At 50.3% G+C, this 23,889-nt stretch overlaps 1 protein-coding gene across 6 annotated transcripts in view; it reads left to right on the top strand.

Annotated features, from left to right (window-relative positions):
* caskin1 (CASK interacting protein 1) overlaps positions 1–23,692 on the top strand; it is a 126,765-nt gene extending 103,073 nt beyond the window's left edge. For 3 of the 6 annotated variants that reach the window (XM_069180919.1, XM_069180923.1, XM_069180921.1), the window contains 11 exons: positions 1,745–1,840; positions 2,245–2,363; positions 2,786–2,867; positions 3,269–3,369; positions 9,583–9,693; positions 11,904–12,005; positions 13,349–13,487; positions 13,862–15,096; positions 15,999–16,773; positions 17,256–17,664; positions 19,312–23,692. In XM_069180919.1, coding sequence (XP_069037020.1) covers positions 1,745–1,840; positions 2,245–2,363; positions 2,786–2,867; positions 3,269–3,369; positions 9,583–9,693; positions 11,904–12,005; positions 13,349–13,487; positions 13,862–15,096; positions 15,999–16,773; positions 17,256–17,664; positions 19,312–19,408 — 3,266 coding nt within the window. In that variant the 3' untranslated portion in view covers positions 19,409–23,692. The remainder of the gene's footprint in view (positions 1–1,744; positions 1,841–2,244; positions 2,364–2,785; positions 2,868–3,268; positions 3,370–9,582; positions 9,694–11,903; positions 12,006–13,348; positions 13,488–13,861; positions 15,097–15,998; positions 16,774–17,255; positions 17,665–19,311) is intronic. The other 3 variants (XM_015360283.2, XM_015360286.2, XM_069180922.1) reach the window with 2 other exon arrangements.
* Positions 23,693–23,889: the final 197 nt, after the last annotated feature.

The following is a 23,889-nucleotide window of genomic DNA, read 5'->3' as shown; positions in this document are numbered from 1 at the left end:
TTTGTCCCACGCACGAAAAAATTAAATTCCCCCCAAAATATGCTAATAATAAAACAAACACGGTCATCAATTGAAAAATGCTAAAATTGACCACATGAGACTGCCTGTGAGAGGCCCAGCTTGGCTGTGTGCTCGATTCTTACTGCTGCTCGATCATCGATATCTATGCTCTTGAACCTCACTGCTCATGCTTGGCACTCAGTCTCTATGACTGGGCCCGATGAATCGCTGTCCCCGTCTTTTGGATCTCTATGCTTCTATGAGGATGACTATAGTCACAAAAAATCATTTCAGGTTTACACTTTGACATACTCTCAATTTAGGGCGCACAAGTTTTTGTCACTGGGAAAAAATTTGCACAACTTGAAAGTTTTGCGCGCACGATTAAAAACGAGAGGGAACATTGGAAGACTCCCGCAGGTTTGATTTTTAAGGAGCGAGCAGTGAAGCCCTGCTAAGAGTGGGGATTTTGGCGAGTTCAATTGAGCAATTTAAAAGCGAATTCCAAAAATCCAGCACAGATCCTGTTTTGACTGGGCTGATCGCTCACTGGCTTCACCTCCTGCCTATTTCCAGCGTCATCAGGGGCTCTGTGCTGAGCTCCAATTTGAGGGGGTTGGGGCTGACTATGCCCCCTTTTCAAATCTTCCCGAATCCCTTCTTATTTTCCAGCTAGAGGAACCCCAGTTTCCGTGTCCCCCGATATCTGAAACGCCTCTCCATCCTGTCTGGTTCGAAAGGGGGTCACAGCAGTATTCTGGGCAGTTTTAAACTTCTTCCCCTCCTGCGATTTTGACTCCTTTGCCCCAGTCTCGCCACACTGCCTGCTTAAGGGTAAATGCATGCTTGTTGCCCTCGCTTTCCTGAGCCCAGCGGTGTACCCGCTGCAGTGCAGTTCAGCTGAAGCCCATGGGGAAAGCTCACACTGAACACATTGCTACGAAGGTAGGTCTGCGTTTCGACAGGCGGCTCCTCAGTCTGGAATTCTCGACCTCCTTCTCCATCACCTGCAGCCAGGATTCCAGGGAGCGAGCCGAGAGGCCTGAACACATTCCTCTGTCCAACCTGCAGCTGAAATCAAACTTGAACAATTTCAAAAAAGCCCATTCCCCCGGGAGCTTGTGTGTCGCCTTGCCAAGATGCAAAGCCTAGCCCGGCACAATAACCTTGCAGTTAAGGCCAGGCCTGGCGTTTAGCTCTTGGGCGTATTTTAGCGCGTCCTAAACGACGGTAGCATTTCTGTTTTGGGTTCGTATTCTCAGGGTTCCAACCCATTTAATAAACCACTCAATCCGTACTCCTGTGGTTTATGATGGACCAGTTTATGATGGAAATAGTTCTTTGGAGTGCACTGCAGCCCATATATATGTATATCTGTGTATATACGCACTATATATATATACATGTGTATATGTTAACTTATATATACATGTATGTATGCATGCCTATATATATATAGGTATGTGTATATACATTATATAAAGATGTTACTTGTCTGAGCTCATCTGTGTAACAGACAGTTCCTGACAGCTGGCCAGGTCGCCCTAAGTGGATGACGATTCCAGTACTCCCAGAACCACTGCCCTCTGCCCAACCCACCTCTCCTCCTTCCCCTGCTTTGTTGAGGAGCATGGCCGGGGGGCCGGGGGGCCGGGGGGCCGGGGGGGCGCTCCGCCAGCTTTCCACTCCACGCGGCTCCTCCAGACCCCAACCCTGCATGTTAATGCTGGTTTCTGTGTTGAAGGTTCGCGCGGCTCCGAGTCCAGCCCTCATGGCTCCCCCACCCCCACCGCGGGCGGCGCCAGCGAGGAGATCTGGGTGCTGCGCAAGCCCTTCGCAGGTAACAGCCGGGCCAGCCCCCCTCCCCCGCCCCCGCCCGCCTAACCCAAACCCCCTCCCGCTATCTGACATAGCCCCGCCTCTGCGGACACCCATCTCCATGTCTGATCCCTCCCTGGACCCGGACCAAGCTCCTTCCAAGTACATCCGTTAGATCGGAGGCCTCGGCAGCTTTCAGGATCCGTGCTGGGAGGTCCGCGTGAGTCCCCAGCGGAGCGGGCCGCGTCTGGGAGAGCGCGCCGCCTCGCCATTCCATTCTCGTCTTCGTCCGTCACACGTCCCTGGTGTTGTCGTGCCGCCCTCAGCAGACAGCTCGGCGGCTCGCGGTGCTGCGCGGTTGGGGGAGGGGGCGGGGGCGGCTGTGCTGTCACGTCACGGGCCGTTGCCGTTGTGTTTGTGTGCCAGGCGGAGACCGCAGCAGCGTGGGCAGCTCAGGCAGCGTGGCGAGCGCGCGGTCCTCGGGGAGCGGGCAGAGCGCTGGCGGCAGCGTTCACGCGCTGCACGCTCAGGCGGAAGGCGTCAAGGTGAGTCCTGCGGCGGTAATCTGTGTGGTCTGACGGGGTTCTCCCACACTGGCTTGCTGTCCTGTCGGTGACAGACGCCCCTCTTCTCCGATCAGCGTTGAACCCTTTTACCAGAGGGCGCAAGTGGGAACTACCGTATGTGGTGTTCGTTAGAAACCAAGAGCAGGAGGCAAAGGGTTGTGGGAGTGTGGGACAAACGCAGCCATGTTGTACGAAAAGACGATGGGCGGAGTCTATCTGCACTTCCTCTTTCTCTCCTGTGTGCGGTCACAGGGTTCAGAGCAGCGAGCCGTGACCATAAACACTTTAAAATCGGGTGGGTGTTACAGAAATAATGAGCAAGCTTCTAAGTTTTGAAGAAGAACACACACGCATGGTATTGCTAACATGTGCACTGTGCTGGTGTTGTGCTTGTGATCCAGCTCTTGGCCACAGTCCTGTCTCAGTCCCAGAAGGCAAAGGAACACCTGCTGGAGCAGTCGAAGTCCGTGGAGCAGTCCACAGGTACGGCGCCGCTAAGCACTGCTGCTCCTCACCCCCGCAGGGACTTCCCTCTGTCACAGACCCATCACACCGCTCTCCTTCACAAGCTCTGGGCTAGGAGAGCCCTGTCCGATCCCCAGCTCCTCTCGGAGAGCTTTAAACTGCAACATGCTGGACGCTTGCCTATGAAGCCAGATGGTGCTGCTGAGGGAAGGAGAAAGGAGGGGAGGGGAGGGAGGATGGCAGAGAAGGGGATAGAGGGGGAAGGGGACGTCATTGTTCCGTCCTCAGTCGACCACTGAGGTGCCCCTGCCCGGCTCTCTCCGGGCTTGTCTCTGCGGCCCACAGGGGAGGCTTCTGGGGGGGGGGGGAGAGGAGGCTGTGGCCCGCCCTCCGTTTCGAAACGCTCATGTCTCCCTCAGGTTCCTCCCGCCAGCAGGGCTCCGCCGCCTGCCCCTTCCACGAGCCGCCGTACGGCGAGGCGCCGCCGCAGAGGAAGGGAGAGGCTCCGTCAGAGGCGAAGGTAAGAGAGCAGGCTGCCCCTGTCGTACCGCCGCCGTCCCCTACCGCTCCCTCTCCAGAACGACGCCCGGCCCCTTCCTCTCCCAGCTCGCTGCCTCCGCACCGTGGGCGTTGGGATTCGGGGGACGGTGAGTATGCTGTACAGCGGGGTGGGGTGCGCACTGGCTTACTGGTCTCGGTTACCCTCCCGTTGTCTGTCAGAGCTCTTTTTCCACTTTCTGCTGCTGATCGGGACCTTGGGCAGGATCGCACCAATGCGCTGAACAGGCATTGAGTATGTCAATCGTTGCCACGACCCACATGCATCTGAAAGGTGGACGTCAAATAACCTTCAGCTCAGGAGCCCACTGTAAGCCCTTGGGCTTGTCCTTGGACGTCTTCCCAGCAGCAGGAACGAACAGCCTGTAGATGACTAAGTCTCAGATTATATGTTGAGCCAGAGTTCTGATTTTTGGTTGTTCATTCGTTTTAGAATTATTGGCGCTATTTGCTTGACTTTATTTTTCTTTTGATCAGGCACCCAAATCGAGCAAACACCCGTTTGCTTTAAAAAATGAAATTGAATGCCTCTCTCCAGGCCTAGGTTAATATTGCAGCGTTATATGCACAGGTTGAGGCAGGCAGGTTTTTTCGGATTTCCTCGTTGCTGTGGCTGTAGCTGAGCAACACCTGTAGTCGTTGCACTCTTCTTTCGTGAAAGCAAAGGTGTCTGGCAAGTGTCCTTTCTGTGAATGCTGTGAATGTTGGTCAGGTGCTCACACCCTATGTACAAATGGCATTGTGAGCCTCTGGATTCCTGCAGTCCTCTTTGTGAAGACTGAATTTTGCCTTAGGATTTGGAAACAGAACAGGATCTCGGTCGGCTTTCACCTGGCCAGTTCACTCCAGCTTGTGTTTTGAAAAGGGATTTTAACCATTGCATGTCCTAGGAAATTCTTTGCAGGACTCTTGTTGTTTAGGGGGATTTTGAAGGGTGTGGCAGCATACTGGATTTGGTGTTGGGAGGTTTAAAACTAACCTCTGGTATTGATTGAAAAGCTCTCAGGGGTCACAGGCATTTAGACGGAAATGGAGGTGAATGTTTTTTCCTTCCACAAATATAGAAAAGGAAGTTTCACTCCTGGCTTTCCCTGCTCACTGTACATCAATCCAACCCTGGACTTGATATTGGTGCTTTTGCAGATCATAGTTGATGACCTATGTACAGAGGTTCCTAACAAGGGGACCTTGCAGTCTATTACATTGCAGGACTGTGATGCAACTAGCACACTTATCAAATTTGCTGAAAATGAAGTCAGTTACATTATTAAGAACCTGGTTCAAACGCAGACCTGCCTTGAAGTTGATTTTGGTTGGGAACCCCTGTCATTTGTGTCTGGTGAAGCTGTAAATTAGCAGGAGATCTTACTGTGCTGCTAAGCGGTTTCACTTTTCCTCCTATTACTGCTGGTTCTGTTTTTGTGTGAGGTCATTTCTTCCAAAACGCCCCCGTCCCCCCCCCGCTGGAGCGTCATGTCATTTCAACCCGGCAATCCATGTCAACAGCACATCCGTGGGAGAAGGTGCCCTTTGTGAACTCATCCCGACACTAAGAAAAAGTGATGCTAAAACAGTAGGTCAAGCTGTGCAGCTTGTATCTGGTAAATTTATTGCTAACCGTCAGGTCTGTGGGTTCCAGGGTTTCCAGGCGTTTATCGATTTCCAGCTTGTGCCCAGAGTGGTTTTATGATAAATATTCCATGCACTTATGTAGAGCTTTTCTGGACACTGTACAGGTAATGGGGATCCCCTCCATCACCCCCAGTGTGCAGCCCCCACCTGGATGATGCGACGGCAGCCATAGTGCGCCAGAACGCTCCCCACACATCAGCTCTCAGTGGGGAGGAGAACAGCAGGGCCGGGGCTTTTGGGGGGTGCAATGGGTGCAACTGCACCCGGGCCCAGATCTAAGGGGGGCCCGTTGCTAATGTCATTAAAATGGCAGCTTTTTTTTTATTTGAGAAAAGACCATCCGTAAAATAAACAGACAGTGTCATCAGCGAGACGGAGGAACGATTTTCTTTCCTGAGCAAATTCAGCCGTCTTTTTGGCATTTTGTTTGACATAAAAAATACGGGAGATAATTCAACTGAGGCTGCAACGAACTTGCCTTGTATTTAGGAGATTTGGCAAAAGAATTCAGGTTTCTGTCTCATTTGCTCCCCACTGAAGTCACTCTTTCCTGAAGCACTGCAGTATTTGGTCAACAATGATATGAAATCCACGTTTCCAGACGCAGTGAGAGCATGTCAAGTGTTTTTAATAATTCCAGGTGCTGTCGCCAGGGCTGAACGCTCGTTTAGCAAACTGAAATTTACCAAAACCTATCTAAGGTCCACCATGTCGCAGGAAAGACTGTCAGCTCTGGCTTTGCCGTCTATAGGGAACAGAACCGCAAGGCGGGTGGATTTCAGTGATATCATCGCTAAGTTTGTTGTGACGAGTCACAGTTGGAAACTTTTAAATAACTAGTTACTAGTATCAAGTTCAAGATGTTAGCCCGTTTTAATTTTGCTCTCTTGCTCTGTGCGCACTGGCGGAGGGAGAAGGAAGCCAGGGGAGGGTTTTTTTTTTATTTACTTGCACCCAGGGCCCAAGTATGGGTTGCGCCAGTCCTGGAGAACAGAGATAGATCGAGATTATTAGGAAGCCATGATTGGTAAAGGCAAGGAGGAAATTGGGCCAGGACACCAAGGTTAAAACCCCTGCTCTTTTCGAGAAGCACCTTGGGATTTGTGATGAACACAGAGAGCCAGGACCTCAGTTTTATGTTTCATCCAAAGGAAGATGCCTTTTTTACTGTACTTGGGCATTAGGACCCACACAGACTGCAGCGTGAGTGCCCCCTGCTGGCCCCACTAGCACCTCTTCCAGCAGCAACCTTAGTTTTTCCCAGGAGGTCTCCCATCCAGGTACTGACCAGGCTCACACCTGCTGAGCTCCAGTGGTGAGCGGCAGGGTGATTTCACAGTGGGCAACAGGTTTTGACCTGTTGAGGGGTCCACATATCAGGAGACACAATAAGCATACAGCTCTCAGTAACCAGGACAAAATTGCAAGGACCTGTACGACAACCCACGTCTGTCCTTCTAACTGCCTGTCTTTCTGTCTGCCTGTCTCTCTCTTTCTTTATTTTCTGCTTGTGTAAAAATAAGTGCCTAGTAACTGCAGCTCACAGTGGGCGGCGTTTCAACTCGTGGCTTTGCAGTGAAATTTAAGACAAGGCAGGTGCCTGCCCTCAGCTGGGTGTTTGTAAAAATAAATTAAGAGAAAGAGGTGGGTCGATCTGGGGATTCTGTGATGTCAGTACTGGGTCACGGTCTCTCCAGGAGCTCTCACTGGGCCTAGTTCCTGCCATAACAGAGTGTGTGGGCATGTCACACAGTGATTGAATAATGATGGCGTATTCCTACTTTATACAGTGGGTATAGAAAGTCACCACCTCCTTTCAAAATGTTCACCTTTTGTTACCCTAAAGCCCAAAAAGGAGAAATATAAAATCAGACTTTTTCCAGTTTTATTTACAAATTGTACCTTGCAACATCCAAGTGAAAAGAAAAAGAAAGCAAAATCTCTGAAAATAAAAATAAAAAAGTAGAATACTACTGGGTTGGATTAGAGAACACCCCCCCTGAGTTAATAATTGGTGGAAGCACCTTTTTGCTTGAATTATAGCCTTGAGTCTGTTTGGATATATTTCTACCAACTTTGCAGACCTTGAGGGAGGAATATTTGCCCATTCCTCCTCACAGAGCTCATTCAAACTGCGTGGTGACCGTTGATGGACTGCCCTCTTCAAGTCATTCCTAAGATTTTTTTTTATGGGATTTAGGTCAGGGCTCTGACTAGGCCACTCAAGGACATTCACCTTCCTGTCCTTCACCCACTGTACAGTTGCTTTGGCGGTGTGCTTTGGGTTATTGTCACGTTGAAAGGTAAACCATCTCCCCATTTTCAACTTCCTGGCTGAGGGCTGCAGGTTTTCTTCAAAAGTTTGCCTGTATTTTGCCCCATCCATCTTCCCTTCTATCCTGGCTGGTAAGATGTATTGGGTTTTAGACAGCTGTACTGTTTTGCATTCCAGCACAAAAAGTTTGACTTTGGTCTTATCTGACCACAGCACCTGTTGACCACTTGGCCACAGAATCTTCAAGCTGCATTTTTGCAAAACAAAAATGAGGAGTGGCTTTTTTCTTTCTTTCTTTCTTTGCCATAAAGGCCTGTAGCTTGTTCAAAGCCACCATCGGCCTCTTGGTAGCCTCTCTGATCAGCTCTTAACGATGGTCCTGACTGTGCTCCATGGGATACTTAAAGCCTTTAAAATCTTTTTATACCCATCTCCTGACTTTCCACAACTTCACTTAAAGTTCTTGTGTCAGCACCTTTTTCCCTGTAGTGAATTCTTTGCTTTGAAATGCACTTGCAAGCAGTGGAATCCTCCTGGAACAGCTGCTTTTATTCTGAACTAATCCAAATCACCACAATTGATCACAGGTGGGAGCCAATTAGCTTGTGGTGTGATTGGTTATACCTGAGCAAGTTTACAAACGCAATTGTAAGAGGTGTGTGATTACTTATCCAAAAAAGGTATTTTACTGTTGTAATATTAATTTTCAGAATGGTTTAGAATTTGATTTTCACTTGGCTAATGTGGGTGACTGTGTGTAAATAAAAATGGAGCAAGCCTAATTTAATTTGTTTTTATTTTCAGTGTCATAAAACAAAAGGTACACATTTTGAAAGGGGGTGGTGACTTTCTATACTCACTGTATAAGTCAAGGCCTGTAAATAGCCTAAATTTGTACTAATGAAATAAGCAGTTTGACCTGGAATAAAAATGTTAGGGCACTCTGTCTGTGTAGAAACAGGCCTTTGGTGTTTTTTTGTTTGCAGTGCAGTATGGGGACAGTACTGTGCACTGCTTTGGCAGGATTGGTGGTCCACATGCTTACGTCTGACCGAGAAACTTTAATTGTTTCATTGACATCACAATATCACCAGGCAGCTATGAGATGGCGGTTTGCATAAACATCCAAGTGTCCCACTCTACAGCATAAAGAACATTCTTCCCTTTGCAGACAGCTGTCTGACAGCTAGGGATTTGTGGGGAAGATGCTGTGCTCCTGATGACGTCTTTACAAAAAAATGCCACCCCCGCTTGTAGTAACCACTGAAATACCACATACTATACAGAAGGCACCCAGCACAGTGTGGGGATTACAACCGATACTCTTGGCTGTGACTGCCTGCCCAAATGCAGGCTGCTCTCTCCCTCATATGCAGAACTGAGCTCCTTGCAACGGTACTGATGTACTGGTGTTCATGGTGTAGAAGATCCTTACTGGAGAGGATCCCAGGGAGTGTCCAGAAATGTACCGGACACCGTCCATCCAATGTCTCCCTTTAGCTTGGTGAACAATATACTGTACAGGACAGTGTTGTTATTCCAGGAGACTCTTCTTCCATCTGTGCCTTGAAAGTAATTCTAAGGTTTGGACAGTAGGCGCAGTTTGCTGGGGAGCCACTCAGATGATGTCCAATGAAGGGTGGACAAGGAGTGGACAAGGAGAAGAAGATCCCACTGACCCCTGTGCTCTTCACAGGGCACAGCCTTGCTCGTCCCCGGCAGCCGTGACTTCTGGAATAAACGACTCCACAATTGCGCACCATTTTCTGTGTTAACACATCTTCATCTTTACCTTCGAAGGTTCTCCGTGGTGGCCAACTGAAATTCCTCTTCATTGCATCACATTGCATCGTACTTCTGGATTCATCCATCTGTGGTGAAAATAAAGCGTTTCCCCACCCCACAGTTTACAATCAAATCAAGCTTCTTGTTTTACTGCCTCCTAGTGGTGTAAAGCAGTCATTACCATTGCTGCCAGTGGTGGCACCCTTCCCATTTTCGTACAGAGGATGCCGTGCTAGATAAACTGGAAGGAGCCCGTGCTCTAGTTAAAGCCGTCTTTAAATAAAAACAAAACGGTAATAAACTGCTCAAGCAAACTCAGAATTTAACCTTGAGATTCAGAAGAGAAGGTCTAACAGTTTCCCAGCCGTTAATAGAGCACAGATCCTGAGCTGTGGCCTGTGGCAGTGGGATGACTCCAGCGAGGTGGCCCAGGACGAGCCAAGGGACGAGCCAATGATGAATGCCGCCTATCTTTTTTTCTAGAGCTCAGAGGCTGTTATCCGTTGGCTGAGCGAGTTTCAGCTGCAAGTCTACGCTCCAAACTTCATCAACGCTGCCTATGACATAGCCACCATTAGCCGCATGACCCCCGAGGTAAGAGCACCTCCCAGAAACCTCCCAATCCACCTCCCCCTGACCCCAGACAACACAAAAAGGCCTCCCCCACCCCCACCTCCTCCCCTCCCAGATTGCTGTCGGATTCCAGGCGGTCTCTCCCGTGTGCTCTGGAACCTAACTCTGTGCGGAGCACTGCTGGCCCCAGCGAGTTTGCCTCAAAGCCAAGCCCCCTGCCTCCTCGCCAGCCCAGCTGTGTCAGAGCCTCCCAATGCCACAGCCGGGGCAACAGTAGCCTTGCTGTGGCAGCACGTCTTCCCGCTGCCTGACTGGAGATCAGCTGCTGCACCTGTCGCCCCAGTTCTCTCTTCTCTTGCCCAGGAAGACCCACAAGGTCGATCGAGGGGGAGCACCTTCTCCGCAGAAATGTCACAGACAGGGCCTGGTGGTTGAAGTGTTCAGTTGTGGGTCGTTTCGTGTTTGCGCAGCTTCTTGGTCTGGGAGAAAATGAGCTGCCCGTGTCACAGAACATTCTCTCTTGAGGTGGAAGCCCTTGTTCTCAAGTCTTGCCAGCCGGAAAGCGTGACTGTGCTGCCCCCTTGTGTACGTGTGCATATCGGTGTATATCTGTGTGTGTCGTGTCTGTACATGTCCATGTGAGCGTGTGCACAGGTGCACATTCTTGGCAAGACCGCTAAGCATTAGTCAGCCGATGAATGCATCAGAACCTCGGCTAATTCATCAGCACCCTAATGCTTCATGAGAACGCCCCTGATGGTTTTGCTAGAGTGATTAAAACTTGGTTTTAATCCTGTGCTTCGGGAGGTTGTGTGTGTTGTGCTTTTGTCAATAAGATTATCGGTGTGGTGTGACTGGTTGTCGGTCTTCCAGGCTCACTCCCCGTGTGTAGCCTGGTCTCCCCTGTTTGATGCTGCTGTAGACGCGACATTTAGAGAAATGTTTCTCCAGCTTTGCCTGCCTAAACTGACCGGTGACTTTCCTGTGATCTTTCCTTGGTTTTACTGTGGCCTCTTCCTGGAATGGCATGTTCGGGGGTAGGAATAGATGTTGTTGTTGTTCTTTTTATCTGGTGATGGGGGTGAGTATACAGTATTTCAGGCGAAGAACTTCAGAGAGTAGACTGAACCTGATATAAAACCTGAGGGAAAAAAAACGAAAAGAAACTGTGGAAACTGTACTGAAGTGGTCAAGCAAGAGATGTGCTTTTCAGTTGTTGCAGTGAATTCTCTGCATGCCAATAGTTTCACCGTATCATACTCCAGAGTCAGTTTGTTGTTGTTTTTCAGTATTTTCCATTGCTCTTGAAGAAGCCACCTGGTGGGGTTGATTTTAAAGTATAAAGGGGTTAAAAAGTAAAAGTGATTTTATCCGTCTTCCCAAATCCCATGACAATGTGAATCCCAGGCACAAGGTTCTGGGTTTGCATGTCATAGGATACAGGCAATGCAATGCACACACATGCTTGAGCACAGGGTTCTAGAGAGACCTCAAAATTCACAGAAATTAAAAAACTTGCACAGAAGCACACTGTGTTTGGAGTTCCCGTATCTTCTAGCGAACCAGACAGATTTTATTGTATTTTGGGGTACTCTAACAATCCTTCTTCCTGAGTTGTATTTTTTCCTGTTTTTCAGAAAATTTCACATTCATCGTTTCACATGATATATTGCTTTGATGAAAAGTAACATGTTGAGCTGAATTCTTTCAACAATCCCTACTTAATTTGAGATCAGTGTTGATATCCATCCCTGAAATTATTATGTTAAGAATATGGAGTGAATAAACTAACACTATATCTTAAAAGGCACCAGATATTATCATAGTAAATAGTATCACATTCAAATGTTAAATGCTATCTAAGGTCTTAGGATCTTGGGACTATGGAATTCCTATTGCTGAGCAGTTTGATCTGTTCTGAAGATTTAAAAGTTGCTGGCTCTTGTGACGAACTCAGCATCAATGATGACCATTTCATTCTGGTCAAAATATTTCAAATGAAATTGCATGTAAATGTGTGTCAGGTGGTGTTAATATTCAAGCATTTGTACCAGAACCTGCAGCAATGAAGGTCTGATCAGGCCTGCTCTGCAACTGGAACCTTGTACCCAACCTTGGTTGGAGGATTGGATGTCTTTCCCACTGATCTCCGTGAATCCCAGTCTATCCAGCTCTGCCGCTGGCCTGATGGGTCTCTTTGATGACGGGAGGGGGGACTATGTGTTTTTCAGGATCTGACAGCCATCGGAGTGACAAAACCTGGGCACCGCAAGAAAATCACTTCGGAAATCAACAAGCTCAACATGACCGAGTGGCTTCCAGAGCACAAGCCGGTGAGTACAGCATATTCACCTTCACCGCCTGCCAATCCTTCAGCACGTAAAGGGCTTCACATCTGGGAAAGGACTGACATTCATCCCCCAATCAAACACAACCCTGGGTGACATGAGGGAGCCATTCTGCACCATCAGCCCCACCGCAGAGCAGGTCAGATGGTGGAGTGAGAAATAACTTCACCAACGGAATTAAGGGGAGCTTTAGGGACACCAGATTGTACAAGCCCAGAGTGAAATTTAGCCGGGACAGCAGTGTGCAAACTCCTAGGCATCATGAAGAGTACCATGGGTTCTCTAATGGAAAAGAAGTCAAGGCCTCAATTTAATGATGGCTCTGCATCGCGGTGTTCCCTCTTATGATAATGGGGGCAGAGGTTTGGAAATACTGGTCCAGAGAAAAAAGCGCCACCTACTGGTGAACCAGCTTACAATATCAACGTCCCCTTCCAGTACTGTCCAGACCCAGCTTAGCTGAACTTCTGAGATCTCGCTACACGGTTAATCTGCTAATTATACCCTGTGAATAGTGCACGTGGTCACCTTTACAAAGGACTATGAAGCTACACCATAATGTGCCACAAGATATAAAGCTTCAAATGAGCATAAAATAAGAAATCCACATGACTCCTATCTGAGAATAAAAATGGACAAGTACCTGAAACATAGTACTGTTAAAGGTCCCATTATCAGCATGCTGTGGAGTCCCAGAAGTCACAGGATGTGATGCAAGGAGAGTCTTATGTAAAGCATCATATACATCTTACATAAAACTTAAGTGATGTGCAGGTTTTGAGCCATTAGAGCATTTACTGGGATATTCTTTCCTTTTCCTTTCCTATTTTCTTTCCTCTTTCTGTTCAGAGCCACTGAGCTCACAGTCAGGGCTGCTGAGTTCTTGAGTCATAGCAGTCACACTGCACCTGTGATGGTAACTAAACTGAACAGAAACACCAGGGGAGACTAGGAAGGTCCGTTCATTAGAATATACAAATGGCATTAAAAACCGGGCAGTTTACCAGAGCTCAGTATATATTAGTGTGGGCAGAGAGAAGAGATTTATGTAGGTACGAAGCTATATTGGGGAACCCGATGGATTTTCGGACTAAAGCCAGTTGTGAGTGGTCAGTCAGGAAGGCCGGAAAACTGTATCTTTCACTAGTAGTTATTCGGGGTACTGTGGGGAGCTGAACTCAATGGGTGGAATCAGTCAAGTCTAGCAAGTTGGTAAACAGCAGAAAACATTCATGAACTCTGCACTTCTGCCTGTAATCATCTCTCTCCTTTTGCACTCTTGGCCTTCTGTCTCCTCCATAATCCGACTGCGTGCTTGATGTTCACAGGCTAACCTGGCAGAATGGTTGTCCATGATTGGCCTGGGGCAGTATTACCAGGTCCTGGTTCAAAACGGCTACGAGAACATCGACTTCATCACTGACATCACCTGGGAGGACCTGCAGGAGATCGGTATCACCAAGCTGGGTGAGTGCAAGAGCCATGGTGCAGGTCCTTCGCACTCCTAGGGGATCAGACAGACGGCGGAGGCGGATGTGACAGAGACCATTCCTGCACAACTGGGCTTTGTAACTTCTTGCAACTATGGTATTATCTCCTGAGGCATCACTAACTGGGGTTAAGTCCCAGCAATGAACAATAGCTCTTGACTTCAAATTTTGTAAGATGAACAACCTTTTCCTGCTGAATCTTAGCTCGGAATTACAGCAGATTAGGATCAACGGGAATTGGAGCTGGAAAAAACGTAGCAGAAGCAGGCAAAGAAACCCGCAATAGACTTTTAATGGCTGAAGGAATTTTTCATTGAGTTTCCTTGATACCTGTCGCTCTCCCTGCCCTAGGCCACCAGAAGAAGCTGATGTTGGCCGTGAAGAAGCTGGCGGAGATTCAGAAGGCATCGGAGCAGGGCCGCAGCACCCTGCGGAAGAAGGCGCCCCAGTCCCTGGAGGTGATGGCCATCGAGAGCCCTCAGCAGGAGAGCGCGGAGTGCATGTCCCCCAAGATGAGCACTTTCCAGGACAGCGAGCTGAGCAATGAGCTGCAGGCTGCCATGACGCGGGCCGGGGAGGCCCAAGATGGCTCCGAGCCCAAGCCAGCCGGCAACCAGGTGGTACAGAGGGCGCGCAGTTTGCACGACAACAGCGTGGGCAAGGCCAAGGAGCCAGAGGACGGCAGCAGCGTTCAGAGGAAGGAGGTGCGGCCCATGCGGCAGACCAGCCAGGGGAGCCACGGGGCGCAGAGGGCCAGCGTACCACCTGTGGTGGGGAAACCACGTCAATCCTTCCCTCCGGCTGGAGCAGGGGGATCCTTCACCCCCCCACAGACCCCTACCAAGCCCAGGCCCTCCTCTCCACAGACTATGGGGCCGCCACAGGCCACTGCCAAGGTGAAGCCCACCCCCCAGCTGCTGCCCCAGACGGAACGGCCCATGTCACCCCGTTCCCTGCAGCAGTCCCCAACGCACAGGGGCTTCGCCTACGTCATGCCGCAGCCCGTGGAGGGTGGAGAGGGGGCAGGAGGCGCCCAGCAGGCGGCCCCCAGCCCACCCGTGTCGGTGCCCGTGCTGTGCCTGCCCCCCCAGGGCGACGAGTCGGACGAGGAGCAGGGGCGGCCCAAGAAGCGGGCGCACAGCCTGAGCCGCTACGCCGTGTCGGACAGCGAGCAGGAGCGGGACGAGCTGGCGGTGCCCGACTCCGGGCCCTACGCCACCGTGCAGCGCCGCGTGGCCCGCAGCAACTCGGTCAGGGGACAGTCAGCCGACAAGAACGTGAACCGCAGCCAGTCCTTCGCTCTGCGGCCCAAGAAGAAAGGCCCGCCGCCGCCCCCGCCCAAGCGCTCCAGCTCTGCCATCTCCAGCACCAACCTGGTGGACGACCTGTCCAAGGAAGGCGGGGAGCTGGAGGTGGGCTACCACGAGCAGCGGCGGGCCAGTGACTTCGGGGGCACCGTGGACACGGGCAGCGCGGGCAGCGTGAAGAGCATCGCTGCCATGCTGGAGATGTCCTCCATTGGTGGCGGTGCCAAAGCCCTGGCGCTACAGAAATCCCTGGGCGGCAGCGGCCGGCACTACCTGCAGGTACTGTAACGGCACTGCAGGAGACAGTCCAGAGCCAGGGGTCAGACCAGCAGGAGGGCAGGGGGGCAGGGGGACCCACTCCTGACCCTGCAGGGTGGTAGTCTTACCTTTCGAGAGCTCTCTTTAACAGTTTAAGACTTTGTGGGAGAAATTCCATGGATCTAGTGGGTATGGAGCTGAAACCAGATCAGGAGGAGCTCAGGTACGGTGAAAACCTGTAGATCTCGCGCTCTGCAGATCCAGGCTTTGGAGCCCTGTTGGTCTGAAGTCTGAGGTGTGTGTTGGCAAGATAAAGGAGTTAAGATCTTGAGCCTGAGGCTGGCTTCTGAGTTTTCGACCTCATCTTATCAGTCTTGGCTGCGCGATTAACAGCCTTATGCCAAAAAAAAAACCACAGCTGAAATATTGCCAAATGATCTGACTCTGTAGAAGGAAGAAGTGTGGTTTTTATTTACGGAGCTCCACCAACTGGGCGGAGTGGTGGCTCTGTGGCTAAGGATCTGCGCCTGTGACTGGAAGGTTGCCGGTTCAAATCCCGCGGCCGGCAGAGGAATCCTACTCCACTGGGCCCCTGAGCAAGGCCCTTCACCCCAGCTGCTCCAGGGGTGCTGTATAAATGGCTGACCCTGCGCTCTGACCCCCAGCTTCTCTCCCTGTCTGTGTGTCTGTGTCTCCATAGAGAAAAGCTGGGGTATGCGAAAAGATGAATTCCTAATGCAAGAAATTGTATAGGGCTAATAAAGAAACATTAACATTAACATGAACAACTTTAGATTTTCTAGAGAGTCTCTAAGGGTTTGAGAGCCAGTGGTGCTGCTGTAGACAAGCAGCCCAGTGGGTGCGTGATGAGGTCGTCGGTGCTTGCCTGCGTGAAGCTGTGTCTCCCTCCCTCCCCCGCACAGGTCAGTCCGGATCACGCTCGGGTGGCCGCTCTCCACGGCACAGGGAAGCACCGTGACGCCATCGGGCTGGACGGGGAGGTGGTGAACCGGCGCCGGACCATCAGCGGGCCGGTGACCGGCCTGGTGGCAGCCGCGCGGAGAGACCGCCCCCCCCGGGAGCCGGGGTCCGGCAAGGACAGCCTGGCCGTGGAGCCAAGCTCCTGCAACAGCTCCGCCGAGAACCTTCCCTTCGCCGACGACGGCCACCACACCATCAAGCAGCGGCCCCGCGGCGGCCTGGGCAGGGGAGAGGGCGGGGACGGCCTGCCGGATCACGTCTACATCCTCCAGCAGGACGAGCTGTCCCGCATGGACGCCACGGCCACCCTGAAGAGACGAGTCAAACCCCGGCACCATCCCGACGGGGTCAAGTTCCAGCTCACCGAGTCCAGCACCGTCAAGCGGCGTCCCCGGGGCAAGGACAGGGAGTCCTCGGCAGATCAGCCGGACGGGCTGGCCCTCGCTCCCTACCAGAATGGCACCAGCACCGTCAAGAGGCGGCCCGTGTCCGAGATGAGCGGCACGGACCACCCCCGGCCCCAGGGCAACGGGGAGCTGGGACTACGCAGGGACAGCTCCGATTACGGCCCGCAGAGTGCCGAGAGTGAGCCCCGAAAAGCTGTCAAGCCCCCTGTGTCACCTAAGCCGGTCCTCTCTCAGCAGGGCCCGGTGAAAAAGCAGGGCCCCCCCACACCCACATCTAAGAGAGCCCCCATTCCTGGACCGGGCAGCCCAGGTACTGAACGCCCTTCATGGTATCGCAGCAACTCTGAATCCACATGCAGAACACGATGGATCAGGCAGGAGGCATTAGCTACTGTTTTGTAAAGCAGCTTCAGAGAGCTGATCGGTATCTGGAACTAAAGGTGCCTCTTTGCAGACTTCAGCTCTTTAACTATTCAATTAATCGCTTATCTGGAGACACCGACAAAGGGCGTTTATTTTTTGCCTCCCAAGCAAAGTTTGTCCCCCATTTTCCTAAAATAATACGAAATATCGAGAGATAAATATCTCGCAGAAGACATTATGTGGCAGGAAATGAGCGAGGAAGAGTCTGTCAATTTCATTTCGGAACAAGAATTCTGAATTGTCTGTAGTTTGTTGAAGGTTTGAACGAGTTGGCAAAGTTGGTAATGCAGCAGACGAGCTGTGAATGTCTTTAGCCAACCCGGCTCACGTGCTTTTCTTCCCCTCTTGTCTTCTGTCTCCCTCCTCCAGAGGTGAAGCGCCTGCCGCCTCCTGTGTCCCCGAAGCCCGCCCCGCCCCCAACCCCGCCGAAGCCCCCGAAGGTGCAGAGCGTCCTCCAGTCAATCAGCCCGAGCCCCAGCCCCAGCCCCTCCCCGGCCAAGCAGCCCGGCGGCAAGGCCTCCAGCACTCCACCCTCGCTGTGCTCCAGCCCCGCCAAGCCCCTGAGCCCCCCGGCCGGCAGCCCGCAGCTCCTCCCACCCCCTACCCCGGGCCCCACGCCCCCGCCGGTCAAACCGCCACGGTCCTCCATCTCCGGGGCGTCCACCGACAGCGCCGGGCCGGAGGCCGCCCAACAGAAGCTGGAGGAGACCAGCGCCTCGCTGGCCGCCGCCCTGCAGGCCGTGGAGGAGAAGATCAAGCAGGAGGACGGGCACAAAGAGTGAGTCACGCCGGCCGGAATGAACTAATTTAAGATACTCCGTGAATATTGCTATAACCCAGTAAGTTTATAACTCAGATAAGTGTAGTTGAACAGTTTTATGCTTGAGATGTTAGCAGCTCAGGAGGAGGTCTGTCACGAACAGTTCTTTCCGGGCCCTATGCGGACGACACGATCTAGGATACAATGGGGAAAATAGTCATGCAGGAGAAAAGTCTGGAGAGGAGTGCAGGTGTCCAGGGGGAGTGAATCCAAGGCGAACAATCCGAGGGTATATCCAAAGGGAAAATCCAATACGGGAGGCAGAGTCCAAGACCAGGGGATCCATCCAAAGGAACTAAAAACAAGAACCGGGTCGGAACCGGCGGGGCAGGGAATCAGGAACAGGAAACTAAAACCATGACGGAGCTCTCACGAAACGGGATTCAATGAGAAGCCTCGGGGAAACGCCTGCGTCTGGCTTTAAAGGTGGAAGTAAGGAGGGGCTGGAATAAGGAACAGGTGTAAGCAATGGGGGACAACGAGGGAGGGCTGGAGCGCCCTTAAGAGGGGGAGTAGCGATCGCGACAAGGTCAGGTTGTAAACTAGCCCTTCCACACACATGAGTATTTCACTTGCCGAGTCTCCTTTCTCGCTCCCCTCCCTCTGCCTCATCTTCGCCATTGCTGCTGCCTCCCTGGCTCATTCCGCACAAGTGAGGGGGTTTTGGGTCGTCTCTGCCTTGCAGCACGGGCTGTCATTTCCTTCGCCAGGCAAACAGTAAAACAACCAGAACTAGAATTTGACCGACTGAATTAGATTAATGGAAGTGGGTGTTGAAAATATTTCATTATGAGGCTGCCTGTATTCTGCATTCACCCCTTCCACTCCGCTTGGGAATTTAAGCTTTGATTAGATAATAAAATTATCTGCCATGCACCGGATGATAGCTGATGACTTGTTGCTTTTTGCCAAAGCTGGACAGAGTTTTATTTGTCATCAAAAGAGAAGCTTAAAGGCTCATAGGTTTGGTAGTAATAAATGGCAAGTGCTGACAGCCCAGAATATACCGTAATATGATCTTGCAACAATCCACAGGTCTGTCTAAAGTCCAAGCAGTTACTGGCAGGATGTGCTGTTATGATCGGTGGCCAAGATTTAAGTAGGACCCTCTGCAGGAGTTGATCAAGAATATAACGACTGTATTAGAAAAGCCAATGTACTTAACTAACACGCTGAATCCAGTCTCGTGGTCAAAACAAAGCGAAGGTCAGGAAGCCAGAGGTGCAGAGGATGCAGACGATAGGCAGGATGCAGGCGAGGAGAATCCAAAGTCGTTGTCTTAGCAGGCAAAGGTCAGGAAGCAGGAGATTCGAAGAACAGTAAGTAAAGCACAACCAAAAGATTTCGAATTACGGAGCTGCAGTTGGTAATCCAATACCGAGCACAGTAATGGGGGTAAGGAGTCCTTAAATATTATGGGAGCCAGGAGGTGTGATGGTGACCAGGGTTGTAACTGGGTAATTAGAAGGTTCTTGGTTAAGATTACCGGGAGGTGTGTCAATATGGCGCCGGCGTTTGTTCCGATGAGCACGCGCCGCGACGTGTGCAGTGTGTGCTGTCCTGACCCCACCCTCTCTCTCTCTCTCCCTCTTTCCTGGGCTGCAGCTCGGTGGCTGAAAACAAGAGCACAGTCAGCATTCTGGATGACATCGGCAGCATGTTCGACGATCTGGCTGACCAGCTGGACGCCATGCTGGAGTGAAGAGCACAGTCACTGCCACTGTGGCACAACCTCAGGACTCTGCAAGGGCACAAGGGCAACACGGACTACCGGCACAACCCTTTCTCTCCTCTCCAGCCCTCCCAAGACTACCCCCCCCTTCCCCCCACTCTCCGCACACCCCTCACTCGCCCCTGTCGGGCTTGCACAGCGATCCCGATGCGCAGAGGACCCGGATGAATTACCTCAGGACCGAGCTGGAGAGAATCCGGAGTGTTTGTGACACCAGGGACACAGTGCACACAGAGAGCGAGAGGGTCAGTGAGCGCCTTTTTGTGGAACAGAAACTAAAATGTTTTTCTTTGCTTTCTGTATTACTGTGGAATATGAAGGGTGTTGTAAAAAAAAAAAAATCATAATAATTATTATAACATATGGTATGTGTAAATTGTAAGCATGAGGAAAGAAGAGTTTATATCTTAAATCTCATATAGAAAGAATAATTAGTCAGTACAGTGATATATATATTTTTAATTTCTTTCCCCACCGGTACAAGTTCTGTTTTGCGATACGTGGGATAAAAGAAGAAAGAAATGACAGCTATTGAAAACTCGAGACGAGTCCATGCAGGAATTTTGAGATCGTGCTGTTCTGATCTTTGTTTTGTACGTCCCAGTCCTTCCTGTGTTGGCTATTCAATGGCTTCGCAGCAGCATCAAACTTCAGACGGACAGAGCCGACCCCCCCCACCCTCTTGCCCACTCCTTTCTGACCGTTCGAAGGCAAATCTCCTTTACATTCCATATCCCTGCCCTCCTGACCTGGGCTGGCCTGACCACGGGGAAATTAATGGTGCTGCCGGGGAAAAAGCACACAAACACAGCTGTCCGCTCTCTCTCTGCATTTTTCAAGGACAGTGGCCCATGTGCCTTTTTCATCGGGGGATGACAAGGCCTCTGGCTTGTCACTGTGAATGCCCCTACCCCCTCCCCCCCTCCCTCCCCCCAGCAGAAAGAGCTGATCGGTGCTCAGACAGAAGACTGCGCTCGTGAGACACCGTGTGTCAGCTTTGGCAGAAGGAAACCTGCAGAAGCCGAGCTGCAGATACAAAGTGCGTGGGAAGCTCTTGTGCTAATGCGCGCAGGCGGACAGGGCTTGTGGTCCACACTGGACCCTCCGACTCCCCTACATCTCACCCTTCCAGGGCTTCGTAACTGCTGACAGGCCGGCGGGACGCGCAGCCCAGGACAAGCACAGGGAGGCTCGTCCGAGGCTCCGATGAAACTGGCAGCATTCCATTTTTTAACACAACACGATCCCAGGAATGGCCACATCCCAGAGAGGAAGCCCCTGGGACGCGGCGCCCAGAGAGATACCACACTGGGCCCCCCGGCTTCGGATTCAAAATTCTTAAAAATCGAATTTCAATTCTTAAAAAATGGGATACTGCTTCCTAATATGGCACAAAACGAGACTCCTGTTCTCCACCCAGCCCCCCCCCCTTTATAGATGTGCTGTTTCTGCATGACCAAGAAAAGGCTGATTCTGCTGGCTAGCACTGCCATTGATCAGCGGCCGGACTCCTATGGCCTTCCATGTAAGACTCCTGTAGGTACTGTGTCTGTGAACGCACGCGCCTGTGTGTTAAACCATGTGTTAAACCTGCAGGACTCTTCTCCCGGGGAGGTTGCTGCAGGATTTTTGATTTTGCCGTTTTTCTTTATTCTAGCAGACGGTGCTGACCTGCTGTGTCTGCTGCACTTGTGCTAATAAGGCAAAGAGCAATATGAGGGCTTGTGAAAACACGCAACGCTTTTTAAATTGGTTGTACCACACAATAACTACATGAACTATTTCATAGCTGGGGATCGCTTTGACCTTAAAGGCACCTGAGAGGCTCTGTGACATAGCAGTTAGAAACATCCCCTCTATAATCACATGCAGTGATCTTGATGTGTAATTGGCATTCATGGCCATATCAGTGTTAAACGGAAAGTCTCTCAGTATCCCTCGACAGAAAGAGTATTGAACCGTACGTGCCCTGTGCTTGAATTTTTTATGTTCACCTATATCTTCTGGTTTCTCAACTGTGGAGGGCGCACGCAGTGGAGAAATCAGTAGCCAGGCTTATGGTGTGATCTTATCTTATTTTGTTCTCTACAGAGTTCCTCCACAGTCTGTAAGGCGTTTATAACGAAAGCTCAGGTGGGATAACAACAACCAAGTTCAATCAGACTCAGCCAGCAGTGATTAGCACTTCCAACATCCTTTCCACTCCTAAAACACTCTCAATACCTACGTGATCCCCTTCTCTCTCTCTCTCATGTACGTCTTTTGCATCCCATCTCTGCAAAGAATACCTGCTGGTGTCGATGTTGAGGAAGCCGGTATTTTTAGGCACAACCCCTGAACATCTGGCTTAAAAGAGGAGAAAGCGTTCTCCTTATTTCTGTTTCTAGGAAGCAGTCCTAGGGAAAAGCATTTTTTTTTTGCAGTTGTTAGCTAAGCCTGTCAAAGGCCAGGCTGTTTTAAAAGACCCCTAGGATCCTGGAAGATATTTGCTGCAGTCAGCTGTGATGAAGGACGTGTCGAAATTGGTTTCAATGAAAAGTGAGAACAGTCACCCAGGTTGGTAAATAGGTTTCAGGGCTTGTCAAGAGGTCAAGGCGGGCAAGAGGGAGCTAACTGAGATCTCCCAGTACTGCGGCGAGAAAGTATCCCACCTTCACTCTCCGCCTCGGCTGCTGTCTCGTCTCTGTCATCACCATCGTCACTCGCAGGCTTTCCTTCACTTTCACTTTTTTTTTTGCACAACCATTTTCCCCCCGGTCACACTCATCACTCTCTCTGACAGCGCCCCAGCGCCCGAGGCTGCCGTCCGGGGCAGAGGCTCAGGGTAGCCGAGGAAGAGGACGCCATGATTGCAATAGGACCGGCAGCAAGACACCCCAAGATTGCTAAAACAAAGAGGGGTATGAAAATTAAAAAAAAAAACACCTCACATAAGAAGTTTTAAGAGGCCAGATGGTTCATGCATTTTCTTGTTCATGAGAAGCACATATCCTGCATCCTGACTGAGCTGCAGTCATGCACACACCTTGTGAAACAGCTCCCTGCCCGTCACTACTGTTTTCACAGGGGGCCGAAAGATATAAAGCTAATAATTTATTCTATAAATATATATATAAAAAAATATTTAACATTATGTATCATCTTAAAAGGCATTAATTTATTTTAAAAAAATACAGATCTCAAAGGACTGCCACTTTTTTTTTAATATATTCCACCTGTCGAACACAAATTGTAAAATATTTTTAGAAAAAAACTCTTTACGGAAGCCTTTTTTTTTTTCCTTTGGCAAATAAGACGATAAGCCACGAGATGTTCGCGTTACGAGCCGAAGCAGACCTGTTTAGTGATAGTTTATGGACTTCTATTTTTTTTTTTATATACGTGCCTTTTGCGTTGTCAGTTTTTTTTTTATGTTATTCGATGAATAATTCCACTCTTACCGTTTCAATTATGTTCGTCTTCTTGGGGGGGCATTCAGCAGAGTGCACACCGTGTAGAGATAATGTATAAAAACTGTGTATAAAAAAAAAAGGTCTTGGTCTATTTATGCCTGAGTTTTTGACGAATGCTTGTGACTGTGGTTTGCTAAATGGTCTCTGTCGTTACTCTTATGACCATTGAAATACAATATTGTGATACTGTCACCAATATGCTTCATTATGCAACTCTTGGGACCCGGGAAGCTATTTCTCCTTTCCCGAGCAGAGTATCAGTCCCAGTCCCTTCCCACAATGTGTTCAGTCACCATCCATTGTGCGAGAGAAGAGCATCCCCCTTCCTCTGCTAATTCCCCCTATTCTCAATTCCCGGTGTTTAAAACTAGCTGGATGTTTTGTGGTTGATGTAAGAAAGCTTTGTCATTTTGGTTCCGTCTTGATTTTTAAAACCCTTTAACGGTCGGTTAGATTATTTTTATTTGATGGGGGGAGGGGAGACAGAAAAGAAAACCTGGAAAATAATATCTTGCCCCTTGTGGGAAATGACAAAACGGGCCTGCTGAAGCAAGAGTTCTGTATTGTAAAAAGAAAAAAAAAATCAGTTTTATTTTTATTCTGTGGACGCACCGACGAGACGAAAAAAAAAACACGAAGAGGAGGAGCTTCTCGGGGACGTCCGTAAAACGCCAGGCTGTATCCGTGTCGAGTTGACGTTTCTTCCTTGTACAGTCCCTGCTGTGACTGGCGGCTGAGCAGCGCTGTTCTGGCAGCGACTGCCTTTACAGCCATCTGCTCTAAATAAATGTTATATACAAAACGTGGAAGTGCAGACTCGGTCATTTCTCCTCGAATCCACACTCTTGTGCATCAGATTTCCAAAAGGATTTGCAGAATCCATTTGCATTTGACCCACATTTGCTAATCAGGACTCCTGTGGCACCCTTGTTAAACACTTTATTTGAATGTGGTCTTAGGTACCCAGCACAGCACATTCATTCCTAGCTGAGCTGTGGC

Source organism: Lepisosteus oculatus, chromosome 19, assembly GCF_040954835.1.
Source record: "Lepisosteus oculatus isolate fLepOcu1 chromosome 19, fLepOcu1.hap2, whole genome shotgun sequence".
NCBI classification, from domain to species: domain Eukaryota; kingdom Metazoa; phylum Chordata; class Actinopteri; order Semionotiformes; family Lepisosteidae; genus Lepisosteus; species Lepisosteus oculatus.
This window is presented reverse-complemented; position numbering and strand designations above follow the sequence as displayed.